The sequence below is a fragment of the Solanum stenotomum genome, chromosome 7, assembly GCF_019186545.1.
Source record: "Solanum stenotomum isolate F172 chromosome 7, ASM1918654v1, whole genome shotgun sequence".
Lineage (NCBI taxonomy): Eukaryota > Viridiplantae > Streptophyta > Magnoliopsida > Solanales > Solanaceae > Solanum > Solanum stenotomum.
In genome coordinates, this window is record NC_064288.1 from 3,909,586 (window position 1) to 3,936,941 (window position 27,356).

Consider the following 27,356-nt stretch of genomic DNA (forward strand, 5'->3'; position numbering starts at 1 on the left):
TGGCGGAGATGAAGGCAGGTAAAGGAAGGAATATGAGTGGTTTCGCCGGCAACAATGGCGACGGCAGCGATGGTTTGGGCCATGAAACAATGGGAAGGGGAGAAACTATAATGGGTAGATTTCGACGAGTTTCACGGCATAGGTTGGTGTGAAATTGTATTTGTAAGCAATTTGGGGTGTGAGGATTACGAAAAGTTTGGCCAGATCTGGTTGTGCGGTGGCCAGATCTGGTTTTGCAGTGGTTTAGGTTGTTGTTACTGTGGAAGTTGGAGGAGGAAAGAAAAATAGTGATGGTGTGCGGCGGAGATGAAGATGGGTGAGGGAGAAAGTATATGTGATTTCGCCGGCAAAAATGGCGACGACGCCGGCGATGGCTTTCTTTTGGTCGTGAAATAGGGAGAATTAGAAATGCCAATAATAAATTAAAATGTTATTATTTTACATTTTATTAAATAATTTTGGTTAATAATTTTAAAAAATAGTTATGAAATAATTATGATGTGGCATTAATATATTTGACGTGGATATGACATGTCAATTATATAAAGGAGAGTGAGCTACACACATGGTTGAAGGGGCTTAAAAGTCTCATTTTAATTGAGTTTAAGGGTCCAGATGACAAAGGTGTAAGTAGAAGGGTTCAGAATACAAACTGATACAAGTATAAGGGTTCACCAGACCATTTCGCCTAATTTATATTGTATTTGCAAGGTCTATCCTTGGTTAGTGGAGTTTCTTGGACATGAACAAAATTTCACAGCAAAGATTGCTATAGTATCTATTCTCCACACTTGTTATTGATTATGCATCTTGTCAAGCAAATTTCAATTGACTTGGCCTCTTAAAATAACGCGATAACTCAGGAACTAAAAATGCCATTTTCCCTCATATATATATTATGATTATGAATACAACTTGTTTGATTTATCGACTTTATTCTAACAAAAAGTTGATGCTAGTCATTAGAATTTGTTGTGAACATCGACTCTATTCTAGTTCTAGTATTAACACACACAAAAATGGAAAAAAGACCTGATATACCTCACTTCTCATTCTCTTCTTCAACACTTGCATTACCTTCCTTGGATACAATACCGATTTTGAACATCTTGATACAAGCTGTAACATCTTCTGATTTGGTAGCATCAATGCTGCCGCATGTTTCAGTAGAATTGTTCGTTTCATCTTCAATATTATCAATAAACTCACTGCCAAGCATTTCCGCTTTATCAAGTTCATGCAGCTTCTGCAGGGTGTCAATAGCAGTCTTTGTCACCCATCCGACATAGATCATGTACCTGGAAGAGTATAAGGCAATATACTGAAAACTTGAGAACTTCCGCGCGTTGTAATTTAACCATGCATGTTATTGATGATAGTTTTAGATCAATGCGATAGAAAGAAAAGTTACCTTTCAAGATCCATTCCAGCATAGAGGAACGCTGATTTTATACGAGATTCCGAATTAAAATAGACATTCATGATGGTATCAGACAAGTATCCTCCCCATTTAGCAATTTCAAGGAGAAAGTGGATATCAAGAGTAAGCTGTTTAAGATTCAAAATTAGAAAAGTTTCTTCTTTATCCATATTCGTATCTAACATCATCTCCATCAGCTCAATGAATAGATCCTTTAACCATTTCATTTTGATAAGAGTGTCATCAGCATGCTCTTTTAGATTCCTTAATGCGAAATACAATTCCTGGTAGTTTGATGTCCCAAACAAAGAAGTTTAGAGTAAATATTAATTGTGGAGAAATAGTTTAAGAAGGTAAAATAGTCAAAATGTTATCCTTATTAATGCTTTCTTAAGGGGCGTGTAAATGAAAAACAGGACAGCTATTTTGAGACCGCGGAAGGAGGAAGGGAAACATACCTGGTAAGAAATAGAGGGCTGTAGATCAGTGCAACATGCTGGAGAAGGACTACATCTATGGCCACTTTTAAGAATTAATTGCTTGCAGAATTGAGATCTTAGACGACTACAGTTGTCGCTAATGAAGAGCTCATAATTATCGATCTCAAACTCCAAGTGGTAGGTGTCACAGAATGCCCTCCGAATCATACTGGAGAAGATTTGTCCTAGTTTTGATAAGTTAGAAATAACAGAAACTTGTTGTTCTACTGACTCTGCAATATTGATTCTTGAATCGACTTCCTCAATTTCTATCTGATTTGTCAGTGCGCTTTCCAAAATAGACATATACTCTGTAAAAAGATCTAGAAGGCCTCTTAAAAGTAAGCCTTCCATATGTAGTTGGATTAGCGGAGAAACTTCTTCAAGTATGGCCTACAATAAAACGACAGAAAGCCATTATCTTCTTGCTTTACATCTTAAAGGGTACTCGATAGACACAATCGAGTAGTGTAAACAAGTAGAACAAAATTATAGCTATAGATATATGGCTTCAATTTACAATACTATTAACCGGATTTATTAACTTTGAGCACCCTTCCTTCTCAACTGACTTGAATACATTATGTATTACTATGAATTTTTGCTATAAAACAAACCTGATTTAGTGTTATGAACTTTCGACCACTGTTGGTAAGCAGACAATATTCTGATAGCGGCTGGCCAGTGTTGGTGGAATAACTATCAGGCAATAAAATTCCTGATACTAGATATCTTCCCAGAACCCAAGTCTCGCATGAGGTAAAGATACCGATCACTTTCTTAAAGTGTTGTACATGGATCTGTAAGACCTCGTGTATACATGGACGGATATGTTCTATCAAAGACGATTGCAATTCAATTCCCTGTGCCTCTAACAAAGAGCAATAAGCCATTGTGGATTGTACAGCCTCTACTGCTGTTGATAGGCCAGTACTTGGCTCTGCCATGGATATAACATAATTATTGAAACAGACAGAAAAGATTGCAGTTTGTTCCATCACCCACCGATGTAATTCTGACTCATAAGATGAATTCTCACCATGCAAAAGGGTGAAACTTTTAGCTGCTTGGGAGATCATGGAAAATAAAAACTTTGTGACTTCTCGAAGATATAGTTCGTGTGTATAGGCCTTGGAGAAAAACATATCATGTGTGCCATCTGCAATGCGTGATTGATAATACTTAAGCAATAATTCAGTTGCAAGATCACTTTCACCAATTCTACGGAGGCCAACCAATGCTTTCTGCAGTTCAGGTGCAGAAACGCGAGGATTTTTAGCTACTACTGTCAACTGATCTGCAATCATAGATGTCTTCTCTGATATTTTAGAGTTATAACACATCAATTCATCCGTTAAAGGGTTCTCCGTCAACTGGCTATATTTGAAGAACTCAGCTTCCTTCTCCAAGAAAGAAATAGCTTCATCCAATCGATGTTCTGAAAGAAGATCATCCAGAATTTCAGAAACCTCGTTTGTGTGAGCATCAATAATGCTGGACAAAGACGTATAATCGGATAAACTTTCAAGATTTGACTCTGTCTTCTCCTCTTCGAGAAACTTTAGAAAAACACCATTTGTAAGATCTTTTATGAGCCCTTTCTGCTTTCCAACCTGATACTTCAGTTGCAATAAGTCACTTTCTAGATTTTTTGTCCCTTCAAATATCCTGCCAAGATAAGACATAAAATCGCGTTATTCTTATAGCCTTGAGCTCCAGTATAGCAGTTTTTAAGTCTGTTAACCATATGTCATATGCATTCGATAACAAGGGAAAATGTGTTGATAGATAGGACTACAGGAGAAAAATGTAAAACAATTGAAAATATCACATTACAACAACAACATACGCAGTGAAATCTCACAACAAGTACATAAGTTGTTTCCGATAGACCCTCAAATAAAAAATATCATATTGTCAGAGTAATAAAAAATTATCTTTTTGTCATCTGTTTTATAGAGCAAATAACTAACCCAATAAATACTGAGTAATTTGTGAAGATGATTTTCTGAAAATCTTCCTCGGACTCTCTTTTCAACTCAAGGAGTTCTGAACAAAGATGAGTAATGCCCTGCAAAATCAAACATAATTAAAAGAATGGTACATTTCCACTGAGATTGACGTGTTGAAGACATAATTAAGTAAATAAAAGTACGTCAAACAATTTAAGCTCTTCAATAAAAACCAGATACCTTCTTTTTTTCAAGTCTCATTTTCTCTTTCATCAAAAATTGATTTCAACATGATGGAAACATAACGAAAATCAAATGCGCAACATAAGGATGATAAAAATAATTTTCTAAAAGAAAAATATCCTAACGTAATGGGCACACATTTAGTAAAAGTTTGATAAATTTTGTGCACTACCCATTTATAATTTTTTTTTCTTATAAATCATCAAGTTAGGATGATATACAACAAGAAGTAACTACTCATAGCAAGTTAGTGGCTTTTGGCTATGGGCCTTTTTTACCTTTTTTTCTTGAAGTTGAACTCCGAAAAACATGTTTAGTTATAAAATTTTGAAATTCAACTTCCAGAATTTCAGAAATTTGGAAAACACTAAAAAGCTTTTTTCACTTTATATCACTCACAAAAATTGAAAAACAACTCCAATTTGTACTCATCATCAAACACAAATCCAATTTTCAATTTCAATTTGTAAACAAAAACTAGTACTTTTTTTAAAAAAAAAAATTACAATGAAATGTGGCCAAACGCGCGGCTATACTCCTATTCCAATTTATTTGTGTAATTTTGATTTGGCACAGAAAGTAAGAAGACATTTGAATGTTGTAATTTTAAATGAAAGACAAGTAGAAATTCTTGTGATCAGGTATCGAACATCGAATAAAAAAAAAGAGTAGAGGAAATGAGACCTTAGCAGTCATGGACTGGAGCTCTGTATCAGCATCAAAATCACTGGAAACAGAGGAAAAATCAGAGGCGGAATGAGCATCCGTTGAATCGTCATCAGCGGGAATATCCCTGAACCGAAACCTTGATGTCGAAGAAGCAGCAGTAACAGTTTCCATGTGTAAACAAGCTTGTTAATTTGTTGTGATTATATTGGAGGAAATATTGTTTCTTTAAACAAGCTATGTTTGTTGTGTGTGATGATTGCAATTTTGGTAAATATGGGGCAAAAGCTTTGATTTTGACGTTACAAACTGCCGAATAAAGACGGAGAATGGTAAGAATTAAATCTCTATTGTTTTCGTTTTCACGATTCCTTGTGCTATTAACTATTGCCTCTGCCGGCATCTTTTGGTCCTACTCTCCTATTGTTTGCCTCAATATTTATTATCACTTCTTCTTCTTCATTCTTCTGTCTCAAAATTGAAAAATTTGGCTATAGGTATATTTGTATTATGTAGTTTGATATAAAATATTACTCTCTCTCTTCTAATTTATGTGACATTTTTCGCTTTTAAAAAGTCAACAGTTTAAGTTTGATTAGATATTTACGTATGAAATCTTCAAATTTTTTGAAATGGAAGTTATATATTTGTAAACTACATAAAAAAAAAAAGTTTTGACATGGAGGGAGTATATAATGTTACACCTTATTCAGCCCATATTGATGTATGAACACTTTCTTAGTAGATAGTATAGTTTTGGCTTAATTAGATATTTATATCCATAGTTTGTTTAAATACGATTCATAGCTACACGTTATAAGGAAGAAAAAGGTGAGTGAAATAGGATGAAGTAAGAGAAAGGCGAGCGAGATAAGGGAGGAGAGTGGTGAGAGAGAGGATGATATGCAAGTGCAGTCATATAGTGGCCAATTATTTTTCTTTTTTAAACACATGTGAAATATATCATGTGACTTTTAAAAGTTTTAAATGATATGGTTATGTGAAACGTTATGAATACTTGACTCAGAAGAAGAGTATTATGAACACTTTTAGACTTAGGCAAACAAATATGTGGTGACATGTAATATAAGAAGACTTTATTTTCATGTATTGTGTAGACTGATCGACCTTTAAGGAAAATATATAGGATGTAGGGTTTTGATTTACAACGAAGAGGTTTTTAGCTTCACATATCTTATTTCTTGACTTAATCACTTTCATCGTGTCGTTGATGCCGTTAGAAGCTTACTCTTTATGAAGTCAAACACTTATAATTTCCTTGCACAAATACTAGAAGTCGTAAAGAAGAAGCTCTTATAAATAACGAGCAAAAACTAAGCCCAAACGATAAAAGATCCTTACTTTGGACCTTGGAGGAAAAAGATATCTCCTTGGACTTGTTCATGCACGCGTTCAAAAAGTACAATTTTATAATTTATTTTCTCCGCGCACTTTTACGTATTATATTTGAACTTGACACACATATCAAGAAAATAATATTTAACATGGTTATTTTACCACACTATCCCTATTAATTGATGTTTAATAGTAGATCTTGAAAATGATTTGAAAATACGTAATTAATACTAAGGATATAGCATGAAAAATATAGTAATTGTTTTTCTTAATGTATTAAAAGTTACAAGTAAAAGTAAGAACTTATTTTTGAAATGGGAAATTGTGCATTGTAACAACTATTAATTCAAAATAAATGTTATAGCTATAGTTTCATTTAGTTCTAATTCGTAGCAAACACATTGTCATTCTTACATCTCTCCTTGGAATCTCGCTCGCCACTCTCAATTCTCTCCCTCGCCTCTCTCACTTTTATACAAACACAAATGTATAAATTGTGTTTGTATAAAGCGAGAGACTATATATACAAATATAAATACGTATCTCTCCGTCCTATACACTTATTATTATACTTATATGAATCTTCCTCTGCCCAAGTTTCTTTTGTGTTTCTCTCTCTTGCTTTATACAAACACACATTATACAAAAATAATGTACAATTTGTGTTTGTCTAAAGCGGGAGAGAGATATTTGATATACAAATACAAATGTTTTAACTCGATTCAATTGTATAAAAATTCAATTTTTTGCAAATATAAAAATACAATCGTTGGTACATACATAGTAGTTACATATATACAATTATCTAATTGATATATACACAATTCATTTCTCTCCACTCTCTGCCCTCTCTCGCCCGCTTCTCTCCCATCTCTCTTGATCTCACTCACCACTTAGTCTAACACAAAGAACATATACATATACAAACACAATTTTCATAGACACAGACCCCCAATTTACACAAATCACCGCAATTTATACAAATCAATGCAATTTATACAAATCAGATGTTCCATAGCAAAATTGTAGATATAGAGCGCTAATATGATTTTTATGTTTGCTATTTCTAAAATTTACTTATTTTGAAATAGTGAAAAAGTAAAAGTGAAGAAAAAGAATATTAAACCTTGGTCAAATTTTACTCTTAATGAAATCAAATCTAATCGTAATTTCAAAGTATTAATTAAAAATTGAGAGATAAATTTGATTTATTTCCTCAAAAAATTCGAACACGTATACCTATTTCAATTACCGTTCATTTAATAGTAAGCCTAAATATGAGAAGATTCGTTAATAAATCACACTCTCCATTTATTCCTTGAGAAATAACTAATGATTAGATTATCATAATATTCATATTAATTACCATATAGATTTCCACAGTATTCATATTAAATTTGGGGGGGACCTACATATTAGGTTGTGGGTGCTCGAGTACTGAATGAGTCGAACGTAAAGTATATATAAATATACAGAAATACTAAGTAAATGAAATATATTACTACGAAGCACCCACAACATATTAATTTAATTTTTAGGTGCATTGGTTAAGAGGTGAATACTGAGGCCTTCAGTTTTGGTAGGTGAGGAATCAATTCCTCCCTAAAACAAAGTTATTTTAATAGCTTCATGTTAAAAAAATAAATTGCACTCACCGTAGTAAAATTTTAAATCCGCCATTGATTAAATTATCATGTCAATTAATATTAAAACAATTATCATGTGTTTAAAGTGTCAAATAAAAATTAGGTATATATTTTAAAATGAACGAACGCCCAAAAATTTGGCTAAAACAAAATAGAGTAATTTCGGATAATAAACGGACAAAATAGTATTTTTGTTGTGTTTTGACCAAAGAAAAAATAAAGGCATCATTGAAAAGTTTCCAACTCCTAGCGGCAAAGTCAGTCAGTCTCCCCAAAAGTTGCAGTTATTATCAAAATTTTTCTAGCCAATGAGGGGAGGACACGTGGGATTCGTCGTCACTTTCATTCTCCTAGCTGCTGCCGGTAACCTTTGCGGTGAGTTCGCCGGCGATTACTCCAAGCTGTCCGGAATTATCATCCCGGGATTCGCGTCTACACAACTGAGAGCATGGTCAATATTAGACTGTCCTTATTCTCCTCTCGATTTCAATCCTCTCGATTTAGTCTGGCTCGACACCACTAAAGTAAATCTTCAACATTAGCTCTCCAGCTATTGATATTCTTCACTGTTTATTTTATGCAAAGCTGGAGATTTCATGCATCAAGTAAAAATGTAGATTTAATTAAGAGCAGAACACGACAAATACCAATTAATTGGGGATAAGTGTGATATATAGATAATCTAATTTCTGGTAAAAGACAAATTTGTTTTTGTATTGGAATGAAATGGACTTGAATATCTGGAATGGATAAAGAGGATTCATATAGTCGATCCCAACTAACTATTTGTTTGATTACTTTTGGTTTTTGTGGTATATAATATTGAAATATATGATTTTGATTTTGTTATTCTATTTGGGGGAAATACGTTACTAGATATTAGACCATTCATGAGATGCTGCTTTTTCTGCAGTCATAACAAAACAACTGTCTAGAGTCTGGATCTTGCTTTTGTGATACAAAAGTAGTAACATTTTGTATTAACTTCTTGTAAGTTAATAATTTATCTTGCTTACAGCTTCTTTCTGCTGTAAATTGCTGGTTGAAGTGTATGATGTTGGATCCTTACAATCAAACAGATCACAGAGAGTGCAAGTCTCGACCTGACAGTGGCCTTTCTGCTATAACGGAGCTTGATCCTGGTTATATTACAGGTGTTCTTGATTTCTTCTCCTTGTGTTATCATTTGCACTTCTATTAAACTGGAATAAGGAATTCAAAATGTTAGGCCTCCATTAGACAGAAGTGAAACTGAACTGATTTTTCTATGGTAACATCTTAAGTTGCCACATGAATCTGGGCGCAGAGCCGGCTGAGTACTTTGCCTTGCTTAGGCAGTGCTTCAGTAGGCACCAAGTGCTAAAGCATGTGTTAGCAAAAATCATCGAACTAGCTTTCTTTTTATAATATCTGGAGAACTTACGAGACCACTGAGTTTACTGTCTTGAGCTACACCAAACAATAAAATATCCACGGAAGCAACCTTAGGAAACATAATATGAGAAATAGAGATAGAAAATGTAGAATATAGTGGTTGATCGATTTGAATTAGACATTTAAAATTTGCATTGTTGCATCTAATAGATTTCTTTTGTTGGTTTTTGAGCTTGATACACTTGTTTTTACTTGCTTTATAAAGAAAAAATGAAAATACTAACACTGTTTTTACTTCAGATATTTTACTTAATTACAGTTGTTTCAATTCCTTTATCCATATAATTCTTGTTTGTGGTTGTACTTATTTTTTTTCTGTTTTTTTAATATGCTACTGTGTATGTGTTTACCCATTTTTTCTTTTTATATGCACCTTCCTTCAATGCACGCTTTAATTGTGCTTTATCTTAGTATTCAATGAGTACTTGGCGTTATCCTACACTTTTGCCTTTGACAACACTGGTCTAGATAGGGCCTTTGTTGTTTAGTTTGAAACTTTGAACCAATTTTACCTTTGAAAAAACCAAACCAGCTAGGTCTGAAATGAATTTTACAGGTTCCAATATTTAGTCGTTTAATGTTTTTTTTCCCTGCCCTTCCAAAGTTTTCCTTTTTACTACACTTTGTATAATTTGATTGAACATGGTGGTTACAGAAGTGGAACTTCAATTTTTGGTTAAGGTCAAGTAAGTCTTTACTTCCATCGTGAACAGAATCTGGATGACAACATATGCAGGCTTAATCAAGTCCTTGCAGCAGCCATGTTCAGCTATTCTTGTAGTTGTAAAAGAACTAAATTAAAGAACAACAAAACAAGCATCTAATCGCTATAGTGGGAGTTCATGTTTATTCATATTTTTAAGCAACCAAAGGCCAGAGGGGAAAAACCACAACCACAGACCTAGAGGAGGAAAGGGAAATATTAATATATATATATATATATGTAAAAGAAATATGTTCCTGATAAAAAAAAATGTAAAAGAAATATGTTCCTGATAAAAAAAAATGCAAAAGAAATATGTTATTGTATATACAAAATTACGAAGTGATACGTAAATTGTTGGTTTTGTCTGGTTTAGCGTTGTTTTTCTTAATAATAAATCAAACATAATGTTATAATCTTTTTATGTTTAACACCAAATAGTACCAAATTAAAGAACAAATCAGTTTATCAACTCAGCTCAAGTGGTTTCTCAGTTTGGTACGACTTTTTGGCTTCTTTAACACCTCTATATCCAGAACGCTACCAAGAAGTTAGAACAGGGTCTCATGATTTCATCAAATCAATAAGTGGAAGATACTTTTCTAAACTAGTGGCAACTGTTTGTGTATTTCACCAGGCCCTTTCGCCTTCTGCTATTTCTGCTGCATTTTTTGAGTTCACATTCTTTTCCTTTTTTTTTAATTTTGTTAAATTAGTGAGATATGGAACTGAATAGGGAAAACCTCTTAATGCACGACTCGATTGCCATTTTTCTTGTTTGAGACCCATGAACTTTGTGTGCTGCCCTTTTTTCTTGGATTGTCGAGACCATTTAGCAGGGATTCTACTGTCATCATTTTTTAAAGAATACTGTATATAAAATTGACATTAACAGAGACTGGTCAGTGAAGGACAATTTTTCATAGATATTGCCGCTACTGTAGGGGCTATACCTGATGATTCTTTTACTTGTTTTGGTTCTCTACTTGATCCAAATTCCATCCGTGTTCAGGTCCTTTGTCATCAGTGTGGAAAGAATGGATTAAATGGTGCATAGAATTTGGTATTGAGGCTAATGCAATCATTGCAGTTCCATATGACTGGAGATTGTCTCCATCAAAGCTTGAGGAGAGAGACCTTTACTTTCACAAACTAAAGTTTGTATTTCGAGATATTGTTTGTGCCTTAAATTCAGATATATATGTTATGATCTCACTACATAGTTCCTTTCCTAAGTGCAAATGATGAGTTAATTGATAGAAAAGTCTAACTTTCCAGTTCCATTTTCCCTGGGGAAAGTTGAATCATGCATTTCTTTCTTTCATTTTGTTGCAATTTTTTTAGCTGTGAGCAAGACAATAACTTAATTACAATGGTTGAAGATCTAAGCTTGAATCCAATACAAGTTCTTCTTGCTTACTCCTAGGCATGGGGAATTTCCCTTCATCAAATATCTAAGAATGTATGACCATCGAAAACACAGGGACTTTACAGTTTTCTGTTACTGCCTTTTATCTCTCAACTCCTGTGAGAAATTTAGGAGAAAATATTAAGAAATGGATCTTGGGCCTAACTGAACCTCAAAAGCTAGCTCAAGAGGTGAGGATTGCCCAAGCCATATTATGTGTTTGGGTGTTTAAGCATTTCCTTTTGTACTTTTTCTGATAAATGTGTTCTATTTATTGAGGGGTTTTGATCTCTTTTTTCTTTCTGGCAGGCTAACTTTTGAAACTGCTCTTAAACTTCGTGGTGGACCTTCAATAGTTTTCGCTCATTCATTAGGTAACAATGTCTTTAGATACTTCTTGGAGTGGTTGAAATTAGAGATTGCTCCAAAAGAGTATGGTCGATGGTTAGACGATCACATTCATGCCTATTTTGCTGTTGGTATGCCTTTGCTAACCAAAACACTATTTGACCTCCAGTTTTATCTCAGAAATTAGGGATTGGTCCTTATCTGGAATTGCTGCTTTCTTGTGGTTTCAGGAGCTCCTCTTCTTGGTGCTATCGAGACAGTCAAAGCAACATTATCGGGGTCTACATTTGGTCTTCCTGTTTCAGAGGTTTTACTTTTTTTAATCCAACTTAAATTCCAATGTGGTAGGCTACCTTTATACCTGTTTAGGACCTTTAGGTTGCGCAGTTCAGATATTGAAATTGTTGGATATTTTAAAATGTATTTTGAGACATATTTTGAACTCTATTAGTTTATGACTTAAGCACTTATGTCATTAAGTTGATTACTAATGTGCATATGTCATCAACTTGATGAACAAGTATTAATTTCCTTTGCCTCCAAGTATTAATTCCCTTTGTCTCCAAGTAATGTTATCCTCTTCTCCAAGCTTCAAGGCCTAAACTCTCCTATATAAGTTGATGTAGTATTGAGGGCATATAACCAAGTGAAGTAGTAAGACACAACCAATTTCAAAATATCCTNAGGGATTGGTCCTTATCTGGAATTGCTGCTTTCTTGTGGTTTCAGGAGCTCCTCTTCTTGGTGCTATCGAGACAGTCAAAGCAACATTATCGGGGTCTACATTTGGTCTTCCTGTTTCAGAGGTTTTACTTTTTTTAATCCAACTTAAATTCCAATGTGGTAGGCTACCTTTATACCTGTTTAGGACCTTTAGGTTGCACAGTTCAGATATTGAAATTGTTGGATATTTTAAAAATATTTTGAGACATATTTTGGACTCTATTAGTTTATGACTTAAGCACTTATGTCATTAAGTTGATGACTAATGTGCATATGTCATCAACTTGATGAGCAAGTATTAATTTCCTTTGCCTCCAAGTATTAATTCCCTTTGTCTCCAAGTACTGTTATCCTCTTCTCCAAGCTTCAAGGCCTAAACTCTCCTATATATAAGTTGATGTAGTATTGAGGGCATATAACCAAGTGAAGTAGTAAGACGCAACCAATTTCAAAATATCCTCTTCCGACCTATTTATTTTTGTAGTATTTATATTTTGTTGATTCTTGTATCCTCTAATTAATTAGAGAAGGCTTGTTTAATCCTGGAAAAACATTTCACACTGCTGAAATAGTTTCTTAGGGCAGTGCCTAGCACGATTCAAGTATTATTTATATATATTACTTAAGAATATTATTGTAGTAGTATTTATCTTAATTCTCGCATTATTATTTTGATATTATATTTTCCCCATCTATAAATTTTCCAACAGAAATTCTAGGCACTGTTAACTCCTTGGAGAGCTTTAGAGACAACCTTTTTATTTACCAAAGAAATGTCAATTTGAATTTTTTTGTTTGAAAGTTTCTTGTTATTGTATTTGTTTCATTAATTATAAAAAAAGTTCTAGTTTTTGTTTTCATAAATTAGAAATCTTAATAAAGTTGAAGTCTGGACATTCTTATTAGTTCGTAAAAGTTGGAAATCAAGAGCCTCTTAACCCTCTAATTTCTAGCTGGCCACATATACTGGTAGATTCAAGAAACTTACTTCTTCGGCAGATTCTCAAGGCATATTCGGTTTCTCTTGACTTGCCTCTATCTGCCTGAAATCATGAAGCTCCAAACTTTGCTGTACTGCATTTAAAGATTTACATAAGCATTGTTTGTAAAGTAGCAAGATTGTTGTGATTGTTAATTTGTTAGTTCAAGTATTTCTGGAATTAAGTTGTGTCAATACTGACAAAATGAGTATATACACACAGTGCACACATATACAATAATACGTATATGTTGTATGTGTGTGTATAATGTATTTTTATATATTCTTTGAACATATAATTACGTACTGAGAAAATTGTGTTATAGAACGTTTTCTCTCCTAGCTTTTTATGCACATTACCTTTACTTCGAAAGAGTTGTGCCAAAAAATGGGAGCTCACGACTCTGTTTCTATTTAGGCAAAAAAGAGTTATGTCCGGTGTAGTTGACAACTATTTCAGTGTTTTGGTGGACAACCTCTCCGTTGGTGCCTATGTCACCATATTGTCTACATATACATTATAGGAGAGTGAGGGCATTAGAAAGGTAAAGAGGGCTCAAACGGCAAGTCAACAACAACAACATACCTGGTGAAATCCCACAAGTGAGGTCTGGGGAGGATAAAATGTACGCAGACCTTGCCACTACCTTGTGGAGGCAGAGAGATTGTTTCAGAAAAACTCTCGGCTCAAGTGCAACAAATCCCGGTATAAAGAAAGAGGCAATTAAGAGAATATAGAAAATAAAAGGAAACAGTGCAAAAGCCTACTAGAGAGGAGCCAAAACAACAATAAAATCATGCAATAATCGAAACACCATAAAAAACATACTAGGATAGATAATTAAAACATAATAATAAATAATGATAAAAATAAAAAAACAAGAAATAATACAACTAGTACGATTGCAAATACCAGCCATCTTAAGCAAGATAACACTACACTACCTACGAACCTAATATGTGCCTTCCACACCCTCCTATCTAAGGTTATGTCCTCGGTAACCTGAAGCTGCATCATATCATGTCTTATCACCTCTCCTCACTACTTATTCGGCCTATCTCTGCCTCTCATTGTACCCTCTGTAACCAACCCTTTGCACTTCCTCACTAATGTGCGTATGCATCTTCTCTTCACATGTCCAAACCGTCTATAACCAACCTCTCACACTTCCTCACTAGTGTGCTTATGCATCTCCTCCTTGCATGTCAAAACCATCTCAGTCTCGCTTCCCTCATCTTGTGTCTTGTCCACCACGGAGGCCACTCCAACCTTATCAAATATCCTCATTTCTAATCTTATCACTCCTAGTATGACTACACATCCACCTCAGCATCCTCATCTCCGCAACATACCTGTTTTGGACATGGGAGTTCTTGATTGGCCAAGACTAAGTCCCATACAACAATGTCGATTGAACCACTTCTCTATAAAACTTATGTTTGTGTTCCGACGGTACTTTTTTATCACACAAGAATCTAGAGGCAAAGCCTCCACTTCATATACGCCGCACCAATACAATGTGTGATATCATCGTCAATGCCCCCGCTCCTCTAAATTATAGACCCAAGATACTTAAATCTATCTCTCTTGGGGATATTTTGTGTCAAACATCACTTCCATGCCTACCTTATTCATCACATCATTGAATTTGCAGTCCACATCTTGGTCTGGCTCAACCTGAACCCTTTAGCCTTCAGAGTTTGTCTCCACACCTCTAACTTAGCATTAACTCCATTGCGCGTCTCAACACAATCAGTACTATGTCATCCACAAATGACATACACTTCATCACCTCATCACCTCATCTTGAATGTCTTGCGTCAATACATCCATCACTAAGGCAACAAGAAATGTACCAAGAGTTGACCCGTAGCGTAATCCCATCTCCACAGAGAATGCTTCGAGTCTCCTTCCGCAGTTCTTACCCGCGTTTTAGCTCCTTCATACATGTCCTTTATCGCCCTAAAACAGGCCACATATACACCTCTTGCCTCCGGGCATCGCCACAAGACTTCCGTTGGAATTTTATCATAAGCCTTTTCAAGGTCAATGAACACCATATGTGAATTCCTCTTCCTTTCCTAATATTTTTCCATCAATCTCCTCACAATATGGGTGACTTTCGTGGTCGATTGCCCTGGCATGAATCTGGACTGATACTCGAAGATAGACACCCACTTCTCACTCTCATCTCCACCACTCTCTCCCAAACTTTCATAGTCTTTGTTCAAAAGTTTGTGAAAGTATGCTTGCCATCATTGCTTAATGAGGATATCCTCCGCTAACACCTTACCTTCTTTATCCTCGATACACTTCACTTGATCCAAGTCTCAGGCCTATCTCTCCCTTGCCTTCGCGAGCGTGTACAACTTCTTATCTCTACCTCCGTCTCCAAGTTCAACATACAGTCTTTCGAAAGCTGTTCTCTTAGCTGTTGTAACCACTAACTTAGCCTCCATCCTTGCCGCCTTATATATTCCCTTATTCGCTCACTTCTCGGCCTCGTCCGTGCAGTCTACCCACTTCACATGCACAACCTTTTTTGCTTCCACTTTGCCTTGAACTTCTCCATTCCACCACCAATCCCCTTGGTGTTCACCAAAGTTACCCTTCGACACCCTTAGCATCTCTCTAGCAGCTTCCCTAATGCGACTAGCTTCTTATTCCACATGCCGAAAGCATCCCCACTAATTTACCAAGCTCCCACCATCGTCAACTTATCTCCAATTACATGGGAGAGGGTAGGTGTCAACCCCCCTCGTCCCCTCTAGGCCAAACATACAACTTCTTCTTCTTCTTCCCTCGCTTAATCTCCAAGTCCATCACCAAGAGCTTATGCTGAGTAGTAAGATTCTCACTCGGAATAACTTTGCAATCCTTACAAATGCCTCTATCGCCTTTCCAAGTAATCTATCCGAGTTTTAGCCACCGTGCTATCAAAGGTAATCAAGTGCTCATTCTTCTTCGAAAAGCACGAATTAGCTATTGCCAACTCAAAAGCTCTAGCAAAATTCAAGAATGAGTTTCCACCACAATCTTTAACCCCAAAACCACTGCCGCCATGCACATTGTCAAAACCACTACGAGTTGCCCCATTGTGGCCATTGAAATCTCCGCCAATGAAAACCTTCTCGGTGATCGACATATCTCCCAAAAATGCATCCAATTCCTCCCAAAAACGTGTCTTGACCTCCTCGTCTAAACTTGAATATGGAGCATAAGCACTAACGACCTTCAAAGTTATCCCTCCAACGACTAGCTTGATCGCCACGTTAACCCTCCGAACCTCTACCACTTGCTCCCTAAGGTCTCCATCTACTAGAATGCCTGCACCATTCTTGTTCCCCGGACTTCTTGAGTACCAAAGTTTGAACCCGTCCACATACCAAGCGTTAGAACCTACCCATCTAGTCTCTTGAATGCAGTTTATATTGATCTTCTCTTCTTAAGGGTCTTCACTAATTCAATGGACTTCCTGGACAAAGTTCCTATGTTCCAAGGCCCTACTTTCAGTCTGTTAGCCCCCTTAATCCCATACCCACCCCTGCCCCCGACCCTAACCGAGGACAGGAAACTAGTCTATCACATCTTACCAGGGACATTAAAGCTAAAGTAAGTTAAACGCAAGCAGATAATACAACAAACCAGTTAATACACGATGATAAAACTAACACAAGCAGTACCTGTACTATGGGGGAAATCAAAGGAAAATTCTGAAGTTCACAGGCTTTCAACAACAAAAAATACAACTAAATTCTGGAAGAGATATAGGCAGGTGAAGATATAGAGATAACAGAGGATGTCTGGAAAATAATGTCTGGGATCTGGATGTTATGACAACAGAGGATGCTCCTTCCACTCTGTTCCCAGTGTTCCTGCAGTTACTATGCATTGTACTTGCCATTTTTGCCCCCTTCTTTCTGTGTGTGCACCTAGTTTGTTTGAATGTTTTCCCATTCGTTTTCTTTCTCTTCCTGTAATATGTTTAAACATAAGAGATTGGTGACAAACAGGAGAGTGTTTGCTCTTTGTAAAATAGCACGTAACACTTCTCCATTCAAAAAGAAGAAGATGGAATTTGGAGAGTCCCCAATTTTCATCATGTTTAAGTAAAAGTGACATGGTCACAATAAAAAAGGAAAGAAAAAGGTTGGAGTACATGACTCGCATAAACTAGGTTCTTCTCTTAAAGATTTATTACTTTTTATTACAAGGCCTTTTGCACTTCATTGAGTAATATGTATGATACTGTTCATTATCTTGGAGTGTCTAAAGATTATAGTTTGTCTTATGCTTTTCAATATCTGCAATTCTGCATTGATATGATTCCTATGTTTTCCAAGTTATCAGGGGACAGCTCGCCTGATGTTCAATACGTTTGGATCTTCTATATGGATGTTACCATTTTCAAAATATTGTACAACTGATAATTTATATCGGAGACATTTCTCTGGTGGAAACAGAAAATACCATCATGCCTACCATTGCGATGAGCATGAACTTAAATCAAAGTACTCTGGCTGGCCAACAAACATAATCAATATTGAAGTTCCTTCGATTCGAGGTATGACCGAAAGGCCAACAAGCATGTTGTGTCTTTAGCATAACTTGTGTTAATGAGCTTTTAATATGTCTTAGCAGCAGGGAATGACGTTTATCCATCAGTTGTAGAAACTGCCCAAACCAACTTGTCTGGAATGGAATGTGGATTCCCGACACAATTGTCCTTTTCTGCTCGTGAAGTCTCTGATGGAACCTTTTTCAAAGCCATAAAGAATTATGATACTGACAGTGAAAGACTCTTTCACCTTTTAAAAAAGTGAGTATAACAGCAAATCCTTTTCTTTCTTTTTTTGTTTTGAAATTGGTAAATTGCGTTCATCACCCTTAATGCTGGCCACCTCCAAAAGAGAGCAATTACAAGCTTCCTATCAAATCTACAAATCCTTTTATGCCATGCAACATTTTCAGATAATGTGATAAGAAGATAGTCTCCTTGATGTATTGGTTAAAAGCTTTGGTCATCAAAAATGATAGTGTCCTACTCCTTGATGCTTATAATGTAACATATTCAATAAATTCAAAATATAGTTGAGCTTTTCGTTGAAGGAAATGAATTTTTTCAACCTTCCTCTACCTCTCCTCGTACCTGCCATAACCAACCTCTCACACCTCCTATATATCAATATTAAGACACCAAATTTATCATGAATTGCATAACTACAGTTTCAACTTAAACACTGTCAATGCATAGGGTATCTACTGTGTGCCACAGTGAATTATTAGAATAGTGCATTTAAAAGTTTTTATTTTTGATAGATTATTGAATACTGATTGTCTGATTTATAACTCTTTTCATTTCAATTTATATGCAAAATTTGACTGGGCAAGGAGTTCCAGAAAGAAATGAAGCCTTTTGAAACTTGTGGTCTTAAACACGCTTTAACATTTGNGTTAGTAGGGTTAGCGTGTTGTCTTCCCTTGCAAGGGTATGGGTTGTTAGCGTTTGGAGTAGATCTAGCCTTATGTTGTTTACTGCGTTTCACGCATCGCATTACTTTCTTGTTGTTATTGTCTCATTTGTTGATTATACGCTATCTTTTGTATTGGCTGTTATGTTTTATATATATCTCTCCTGTCACTTAGATTTGTTGTTCTTGAGCTGAGGGTCTCCCGGAAACAGCTTCTCTACCTCCATGAGGTAGTGGCAAGGTCTGCGTACACTTTACCCTCCCCAGACCCCACCTAGTGGGATTTCACTGGGCATGTTGTTGTTGTTGTTATTAAATACTGATTGTCTAATTTATTACTCTTTTCATTTCAATTTATATGCAAAATTTGACTGGGCACGGAGTTCCAGAAAGGAATGAAGCCTTTTGAAACTTGTGGTCTTAAACACGCTTTAACATTTGTGTGACTTATAAGACTTTTGAAACTTTTGATCTTAAACATGCCTTAACATTTGTGTGGCTATAAGAGCTTGTCTATATCTATCTTATTATAGAAAAAAATTGTGATCAAGGGTGAAATGAGAAGTTTAAGTTAAACCTATTTTTAAAATTTGTTTTAGACAATTGTCATTCTTCTTGCAACGGGTTTAGAAGGAAATGCTGTCACATAAACTGAAATGAAGGGAGTATTTATTTGTTACTTTTAATTCCAAAACTATCATTAATCAGTTATGCAGGTCGCTGTACATCCATTTCACCAAGAAATTATATGGAGAAAATTGAAAATCAATTCAAGATGCTATATGAATAAAGTTAACGAGAAAAATTTGATTAACTAAAAATTGAAATATAAAGAGATAGTAGCATTTACTAATAGTTGAAATTTTCTAGTATAAAGTATTGAACCAGAGTTTGCGGTTGTAATTTTTGAAACCGAGCGGAGAAATATGACATCCGAGGGTAAATGGGTGCTATCAATGTTATTATGCTAATTCAGTTGTATTTATTCTAACTTCTTTTAATCTTTGAGCTAGCCAAAGTTGGTTGTAAATATCAGATGGATACAGTAACTAAATAAAACTTGGTCAACGATTAAGTTCTCTTTATTTAAAAGAATATTGTATGGTGGAAGTAGTTTATGTTAGCTTATCATGTGCATACTTTCTTTTCTTATCTTTTTGTTTCTCCATGAGTTATTGGCTATTGTGCCCCCAAAGCCTAGCTCAAGTGGCAAAAGGTGGAGGATTTGTGGCTTAGGTCGCAAGTTTAAGCCCCACACCATGCAAAGCGAAGCCCGGTATTTAAGTGGAGAAGGGTAGAGGGGCGGACCCATTATCCACTGAGTTTAGAAGACTGTGATTGGTCCAAAGGGCGGGTCACAGACGGATTTCTCGGTTATAAAAAAAAAAAAAAAAGAGTTATTGGCTATTGTCTTATTTTTTCTTTATTTCTTTGCTAACTATTCCTAGCTATACCATGTTCTGCCATCTAAAATTCAGGTCTTACCATGATGATCCGATTTTAAATCCTCTAACACCTTGGGAAAGACCACCTCTCAAGAACATATTCTGCATTTATGGCGTAGATTCGAAGACTGAGGTATTCTTCTCTTCTCAAGTGTCAAGTTTTTGCTCAACCAGTTTTGAAATTCATTATGTTATTGTGCATATGTATATTAACATGGATGATTAGGCAGTAGGTATTCTTCTCTTCTCAAGTGTCAGTATTGCTTGTTTTGCACTAAATCAGCATACACACTAAATCAACCTTTTTTGCGCTCGTTTAGCAGAGAATTCATTATGTTCTTGTATTGATTTCTGAACTTCTTCAAAACCTAAAGTAAAAGAATAGTTCTCTAGATGACCCTTCATCTGAAGTTGATAGGATGGCTGGAAACCCTTGAATTAGCCTTCAAACTTTGCATATTATGTTACAGGTGGAGTGGTACTATATATGAAACTTACAGCAAGAAGGTTGTAAGTTTGTCTGTTGTTGATCACCCTAGGCATGTCTGTTATAATTCTTTGTCCGTATTGCTTTCACATGGAAACTTTGTGACGGAAGTATCTGTTTGGATCTCAAATTCTTTTAAGTATTCTGTTGAAACTTCCAACATGAAATTTTTTAAGGGGCCTCTTTTGATCTGGGGCTTAAGAAATCAGAAACAGAAAGTCCACATTTTTATTGACAACCATGTCATGTTAGCTGTGATCTATAATGTTTGATTTCTTGAAAATTTTGGCTGCTGTTTTTTTTTTCATTTTCTTTTTCTAAAGGAAGAGCTTGTTACCATATTCATATCCATCAGTTGTTTGCAGCAAGAGAGTGAAGAAAAAAGCAAGAAAAAAATGATGATTGAAGAAATAGTACAACAACAACATACCCATTGGAATCCCACAAGTGGGTCTGGGGAGGGTAGAGTGTACGCAGACCTTACCACTACCTCGCAGAGATAGAGAGGTTGTTTCCGAATGATGCTGATTGAAGAAATAATGATATGGAAAAAGAAAAGGAAATGAAACAAGCGAGTTATAGCGTTCCCCCAAGTTTGCTATGTTTCTCAATGAATCAACCTCTGTCTACCTCTACTACCCCCCACTTAATAGCTTTTAGTCTTCTGTCAACAACAACAGCAACAATTTACCCAGTATGATCCCACAAGTGGGGTCTGGGGAGGGTGGGGTGTATGCAGACCTTACCCCTACCTTTGTGGGGTAGAGAGGCTGCTTCCAATAGACCCTAACTTTTAGTCTTCTGTCCACGCTATCATTACTTGCCTCTATGTGATTATATTCTCCTCTTCTAGTTATGCTCTTCAATCAATATATGATCTTGAATATTTTTCTGGTTTCTTCATGTTGAATGGCAGGTTGGTTACTATTTTGCACCAAGTGGGAAGCCTTATCCTGATAATTGGATTATAACAGATGTGATATATGAAATCGAAGGATCTCTGTATTCCCGGTAACTTGTCTTCTGCATCTTGATAGCATATTTTGAAAAGCTCTCTCTAAACAGCACATCTGAACATGGTTTTTCACTTGTTATTATTGCTCTTACTTCATCATGTTCTTTTCCTCATCCATGTCATGGGGGTCTTTCACAGCTTCAACGAGACAGAAAGTTTTAAGGGTTGAAAATAAAATAGAGGATTAAGTTGCATGATTTATGTAAATTTGGATAATGCATGCAGGACATTGTATCCTTCTTTTAAAATCCCCAAGCTCCAAAGTTTAGTCCTAGTATTTAATTTCCATACAGACAATGTGGAGTATGATACTATGTATGATACTTAATTGATCATTCTTCCTATTGAATATGAAATTATTTTCTGCTTTTACATATTAATCTATACATTGAGTAAGATATATGTTAATTTGTTTCCTCTCATTGATTGAATACTGACTATTTGAACATTTGGATCCCTTTCAGTATCTCATTTTTTTTCTCCTTTTAGGTCAGGAAATCTGGTTGAAGGAAACCCTGGTGCAACAAGTGGGGATGAGACGGTACGATGAACGATAAAATCATGCATGTTTAAGTTTATAATTGTCTTGGTTTATTGAAATGGCCCCCCTTCTTAAATTTTAGATGTCGTTATAAAGCTCTCTTAAATTTTAGATGTCGTTATAAAGCTCTCTTTAGTTGGATTACTGTAACAAACCTCCCTCTTTAACCTGCAATTAGAAGAAATAACATAAAAGACTCATTAGCTTGGTTGATTGACAAGTACTAAAGTGGCTTCTTGTATATGAGTATAAGGCTACTTACATATGGTAAGTAAATATGTCTAAAATGAACTTTAGATAATTGTAGTCTTAAGATGTGAAACAAATTTCACTATATTATGTGTGACAAACAGTAACGTTTATATTAGAATTATGAGTTAGCTGCAAAAATCTGACATAAGTAGTGTAATTTTTAACTTAAACAGGTCCGTTTGATTATGATAACTTTCATATCTATGACTATGAGTACAAGCAAGGGATTCTTTTTTTATTAAGTGAAGCAGATTCGCAGGTGCCATACCATTCCCTCTCCTGGTGCAAGAATTGGCTGGGGCCAAAAGTGAACATAACAAGGACACCACAGGTATCACTGTCATAGGTATTAGTTATCTAAGATACCATTGTTCCCCTGATCAGTTCTGTTGCATGACTTTGAAGGCTAAATTGATATTTTTTGGAGTTCCTGTCTAAAAAGATCACCTATCTTCCTTTTTGGTATCTGAATTTTTTATTTTTTTTAAACTGGTAAGTGGTATCTGATATTTTGTTTGATCTCATTCTCAGTCAAATTGGAATACCACAACCATTATTACCTCCTTTACTTGCACTAATTATGGGGAATACTTCTAATCATATTAAGCGCATGAAAACAGCTCCAACACAATCTCACCATCCTGCACAGACACATTAGAGGAGCATACATTATGATATGTCTGACAATTGTAGTAATATCTCAGATACTTGAACGTCTGATGCAATACATTTTAAAGATCCCCACCTTTTTCTACAAAACAGTCCATTTCTCAGTGTTAGTGTGGTCCCAACAACCCTACTTTTGAGTGCAGTTGGAACTACATCCAACTTTTTCCAGTTCAGCAGTTCATCTGGTCTCCGGTTGGACAGTCAGGGTCCGAGAAGGTTAATGCGGCAGCTACCCCAACTAAATGATTTGGGTCCTCAATCCTAATTAATCGTCCTGTGTGGAACAAAGATGGACTTTCTTGGAAAGGATGGTTCATTCGGATCGAGGGCCTAAATAACCAAGCTATGCAATGTTATTTCATTAGATCCCTTTCACCTAATTGACTTCATATGGGAAACATAACATACTCATGAAAATGTAGTCACATAACCTCATACTCTCCAGTTTTCTGCTAAGCTTGCTTGTGAATGATTTTAGCATTTATATTGTCTACTCACTGGCAACTGCAGTTCTATCTTACTCTCTGTCTTTGACAACATCAGTCAGAGCATGATGGCTCAGATGTACAAGTGCATCAAAATATAGAGCATCAACATGGTGAAGATATCATTCCCAATATGACAAAGTTAGCTACAATGAAGTACATAACCTATTATGAGGATTCTGAAAGTTTTCCAGGAACGAGAACAGCGGTTTGGGAGCTTGATAAAGGTATTTGAAATATCTCAATTTCCTTTTTCTTATTCAAGTTTCCTAAAGGAATTTCTGGGTTATTTAACCCTCTCTCACTTCCTCTGTTGGCTAGAAAATAAATATTTCTTTCTTTTGGTTCACTGTCTGATTTTCGACATCTCATTTGTGGCTGTGCTTTACCTGTTTAATACCCAAAAGCTTCGGAATGCAGTTATTTTTCTTCTTTTACGATGTGAAATTTCTCACCTATTATTTCTTTACTTTCCTCTCTGTTTTCCTAATTTTTAGGGAAAAGGGCCAAATTTTCCCCTTAACAATGCGAAATTGAACAAGTTTGCCTCTACATTTTGTTCTTGGATCATTAAGTACTTATATTTTTGTTCAAAAAGCAGACATTGGAATTTCCAGCTTGCCTGAGTAGCATGTTTTGAGAGCTTGCCCAATTCCATTGACTAATATTACTTTTCTGAGTTCTTCATCGGTTTAAGACAGTTGCAAGCATTTGATACTGGACATAATTAAGACATGGTTCATCCATGTATAACTCCCAATCTAGCATATATGATATTCAGCTTCCATATGATGCAATATTAAAGATCTTGTACAATTGCATATAATGAATTTGGTAATGTTGGATGGTTCTAGATATAAGCTATTGAATCAAGCTTTAGACATCTTACACCTCGTGGCAATCTTTGATCTGATGACTGTAAATTTTCTTGGGTAGCAAATCACAGGAACATTGTCAGATCTCCAGCTTTGATGCGGGAGCTGTGGCTTGAGATGTGGCATGATATTCATCCTGATAAAAAGTTTAACTTTGTTACAAAAGGTGATGTCTGATTCCTTACTATTTTCTTCTATAAATGTTGAGTTTCTATTGACATTGTAAGTATTGCAACAAAAAGCAAAGCGTGGGCCTCTGAGGGATGAGGACTGCTATTGGGATTACGGGAAAGCTCGATGTGCATGGTCTGAACATTGTGAATACAGGTAAGAATGTTCAAATTAAATTTTGCAAAATATTCTCCTTTTGTGTATTTAGGCCAACCTTTCCCCGGTTACAATGATGCAGATATGTATTCGGGGATGTTCACCTGGGACAGAGTTGCAGATTGAAGTGTTCTACATCTCATCTCCTGTCGCACTATGTGTGATTTTTATGTGTTTCTTACTTTGTACAACGGAACCCCAACTTCCGTTGTACAACTGTGACAATTCATCATTTTCAAATGCATTAGTAACAATCTTTTCACCATAGAAATTTTGTTTGACGGAACAAGTTTGCACAAACATTTGAAGAACAAGGTGAAATGATTCAGAGAGCAAAGACTGGGATGTTCATCTGGACAGCGTTACATCCAACTTCGTTTGTGTATCATAAACTTGGAGAGCATCTGGAGCCGCTGTTCATCGAAGAAATTTTGTAGAGTATTAAATTTTAGCACCAGAATATGTTCCACATTAGAATGTTATTTCAGCTAAGAGTCAAGATAGCTCTATTAATATCGTGGAAGCCTCTGATAATCATTTATATGCATTGGTGTTTTGAGGCCAATAATTCTGAATATTTAGTCCATATTTTCAGACTAAACCAAGAAGGAAATTGTTAAAGAATATTTCTAATATTTTAACATTCCCTTCAGATTCAAGTTGGTATATCCAATTTGAGTTTGAACACTTTAATTTGGTGCAATCTTATTTAGTATGTTATAAGAGCTCTTGAATTGTTTTGAGGATCTTGCTAGCGCATTTTTGTAATATGATCTTTTTGAATGCATCTTTTACAAAATCATCACCAAATTTTTTGCAAGGAGAATAATAGACTTTTTGCACTAGTAAAATATCTTCAATAAATTATCTTGTCCGAAAGTTCCTCTTTAAGTTTGTGCTTGAAAAACACTTCTTAATTATGCGAGAGATATGGTAGAAAAACTTTTAGACTCTTCTAAAGAGGAGATTTTGAATTCAAATCTTATACGAATAGTCACAAGAATTTTTTCATTTAGTTATCTTCAAAATCTTCACAAAATAATCATATTTTGTTGACAATCAAAGAAATTTTGTTAAGATAGTGATAGTCTCAACATCTTGTATTCTAAGAGACAGAAAATTTCTTTTCAAATTCTAAATTCTTGATGCTCCCTTTTTAGTTTTCCCAAATTTCTTTGGTTGTCTCATATGTAATAATGAATTTGTAGCTGAATTTTGAATTACAAATGTGACTTTGTATTTTTTTATTCTCTTTTAAGTGAACTTTGATAAAGGAAAGAGCAGAATTTTTAGGACATCAATTATATAGGTTCATCTTCCATTACAACTTTTTATAGAACATAACAAACTTGAAGATAAGATCTTCTTAACTGTTCAAATTTAATATTTTTTATTGTGGGGGCATTCAATAAGAAATTGTGGCTTGGTGTGATTAAAAAGGTGGCATAATTGAAAATTGGAGCCCGATGCGATGCATTCATATTGGGCACGGAGAGCCCTAAAAGAATTAAAATTAGAGTTAGAAATGAGCCCTAAAGGATTTTTTATTTTTTTTTAAAGTCTCCACGAGTTAAAAATGGTTGATTTTTTTTAATTTTTTTTTGTTTTTAACAGAACTCACAGCCATAAAGATCGATGGAGACTCTGATATCATTTTTATGAAATCGAAGAAACGGTAGAGAAGATTGAAAATATAATAAATAAAAACTCAACTGTTGCATAAAAAATAAAAAAATACATCATTATTTATAGAGAATTAAACGGAATAAAATAAAAGAAAATATATTATTTTCTTCAAAGATACAATAAATATAAAAAATAAATCTTTTATATTTAATGTAGATCCTACACTTAAAAATATTTTAGAATATTTTAAAACTAAAAAAGAAAATACATATTTTAGCATTGATGTAAATACTAAACCTAAAAGGAAACTAATTACTAAAAAGAATATTTCTAATATTTTAACACGACCACCGGCTCAGTGGTCCCAAAGACAATAATACAATTATGTCTTCAATCTATAAAAATATACTATATTGACTGCACTGACAATGATTTGGACATTATTATTTCTTTCAAGTAATAGTGTGTGTATATATATATATTAGACTTGTGGTGGTGTGTATTCTTTCATTTTAAATTGAGAGGTTTTGAGTTTGAGTTCCCTTGTATATGGTGTGACTTTTGTTAGGGAGCATTTTACCTCTTAATGTGAGATTTCTCAGCACGAATTCAGATTTAGTCGGACTTCAATGTCGATATCGAACACCAGACGGAAAAAGAAAAAAAAACTTGGGGCAGAGCTAGCAACTAGCAAGGATCCAGAGATTTTATTCAAACTTTCTTGAATGAAAAATTACATCACTTACATATGTTTAGATTATTATTTTTACATATTATATTGAACCTTTAATTTTTTCATATATTT

The 27,356-nt window shown here is 35.0% G+C and overlaps 2 protein-coding genes across 7 annotated transcripts; one reads left to right on the top strand and one right to left on the bottom strand.

Moving 5' to 3' along the window:
* Positions 1-950: 950 nt before the first annotated feature.
* Positions 951-5,002, bottom strand: LOC125870981 (exocyst complex component EXO84B-like). Its single transcript, XM_049551537.1, has 6 exons — positions 4,779-5,002; positions 3,873-3,970; positions 2,517-3,567; positions 1,879-2,292; positions 1,412-1,704; positions 951-1,298 (listed from the first exon to the last, which is right to left on the bottom strand). The coding sequence occupies exons 1-6, from the start codon at positions 4,932-4,934 to the stop codon at positions 1,043-1,045; spliced, it is 2,268 nt and encodes a 755-aa protein (XP_049407494.1). The 5' UTR covers positions 4,935-5,002; the 3' UTR covers positions 951-1,042.
* Positions 5,003-7,991: 2,989 nt separating this feature from the next.
* On the top strand, positions 7,992-25,560 carry LOC125870983 (phospholipid--sterol O-acyltransferase). Of its 6 annotated transcripts, none has more exons than XM_049551542.1 (16): positions 7,992-8,286; positions 8,781-8,916; positions 10,912-11,056; positions 11,617-11,786; positions 11,886-11,962; positions 17,709-17,922; positions 18,000-18,177; positions 20,308-20,407; positions 21,678-21,772; positions 22,266-22,317; positions 22,829-22,900; positions 23,782-23,950; positions 24,660-24,764; positions 24,841-24,925; positions 25,008-25,095; positions 25,192-25,560. In XM_049551542.1, the coding sequence occupies exons 1-15, from the start codon at positions 8,071-8,073 to the stop codon at positions 25,087-25,089; spliced, it is 1,896 nt and encodes a 631-aa protein (XP_049407499.1). In that variant the 5' UTR covers positions 7,992-8,070; the 3' UTR covers positions 25,090-25,095; positions 25,192-25,560. The 6 variants fall into 6 exon arrangements, 5 of the variants coding, with proteins under 5 accessions (XP_049407499.1, XP_049407497.1, XP_049407500.1 ...); XM_049551540.1 differs by having other exon boundaries at positions 25,008-25,094; positions 25,213-25,560; XM_049551543.1 differs by having other exon boundaries at positions 18,003-18,177; positions 25,008-25,094; positions 25,213-25,560.
* Positions 25,561-27,356: the final 1,796 nt, after the last annotated feature.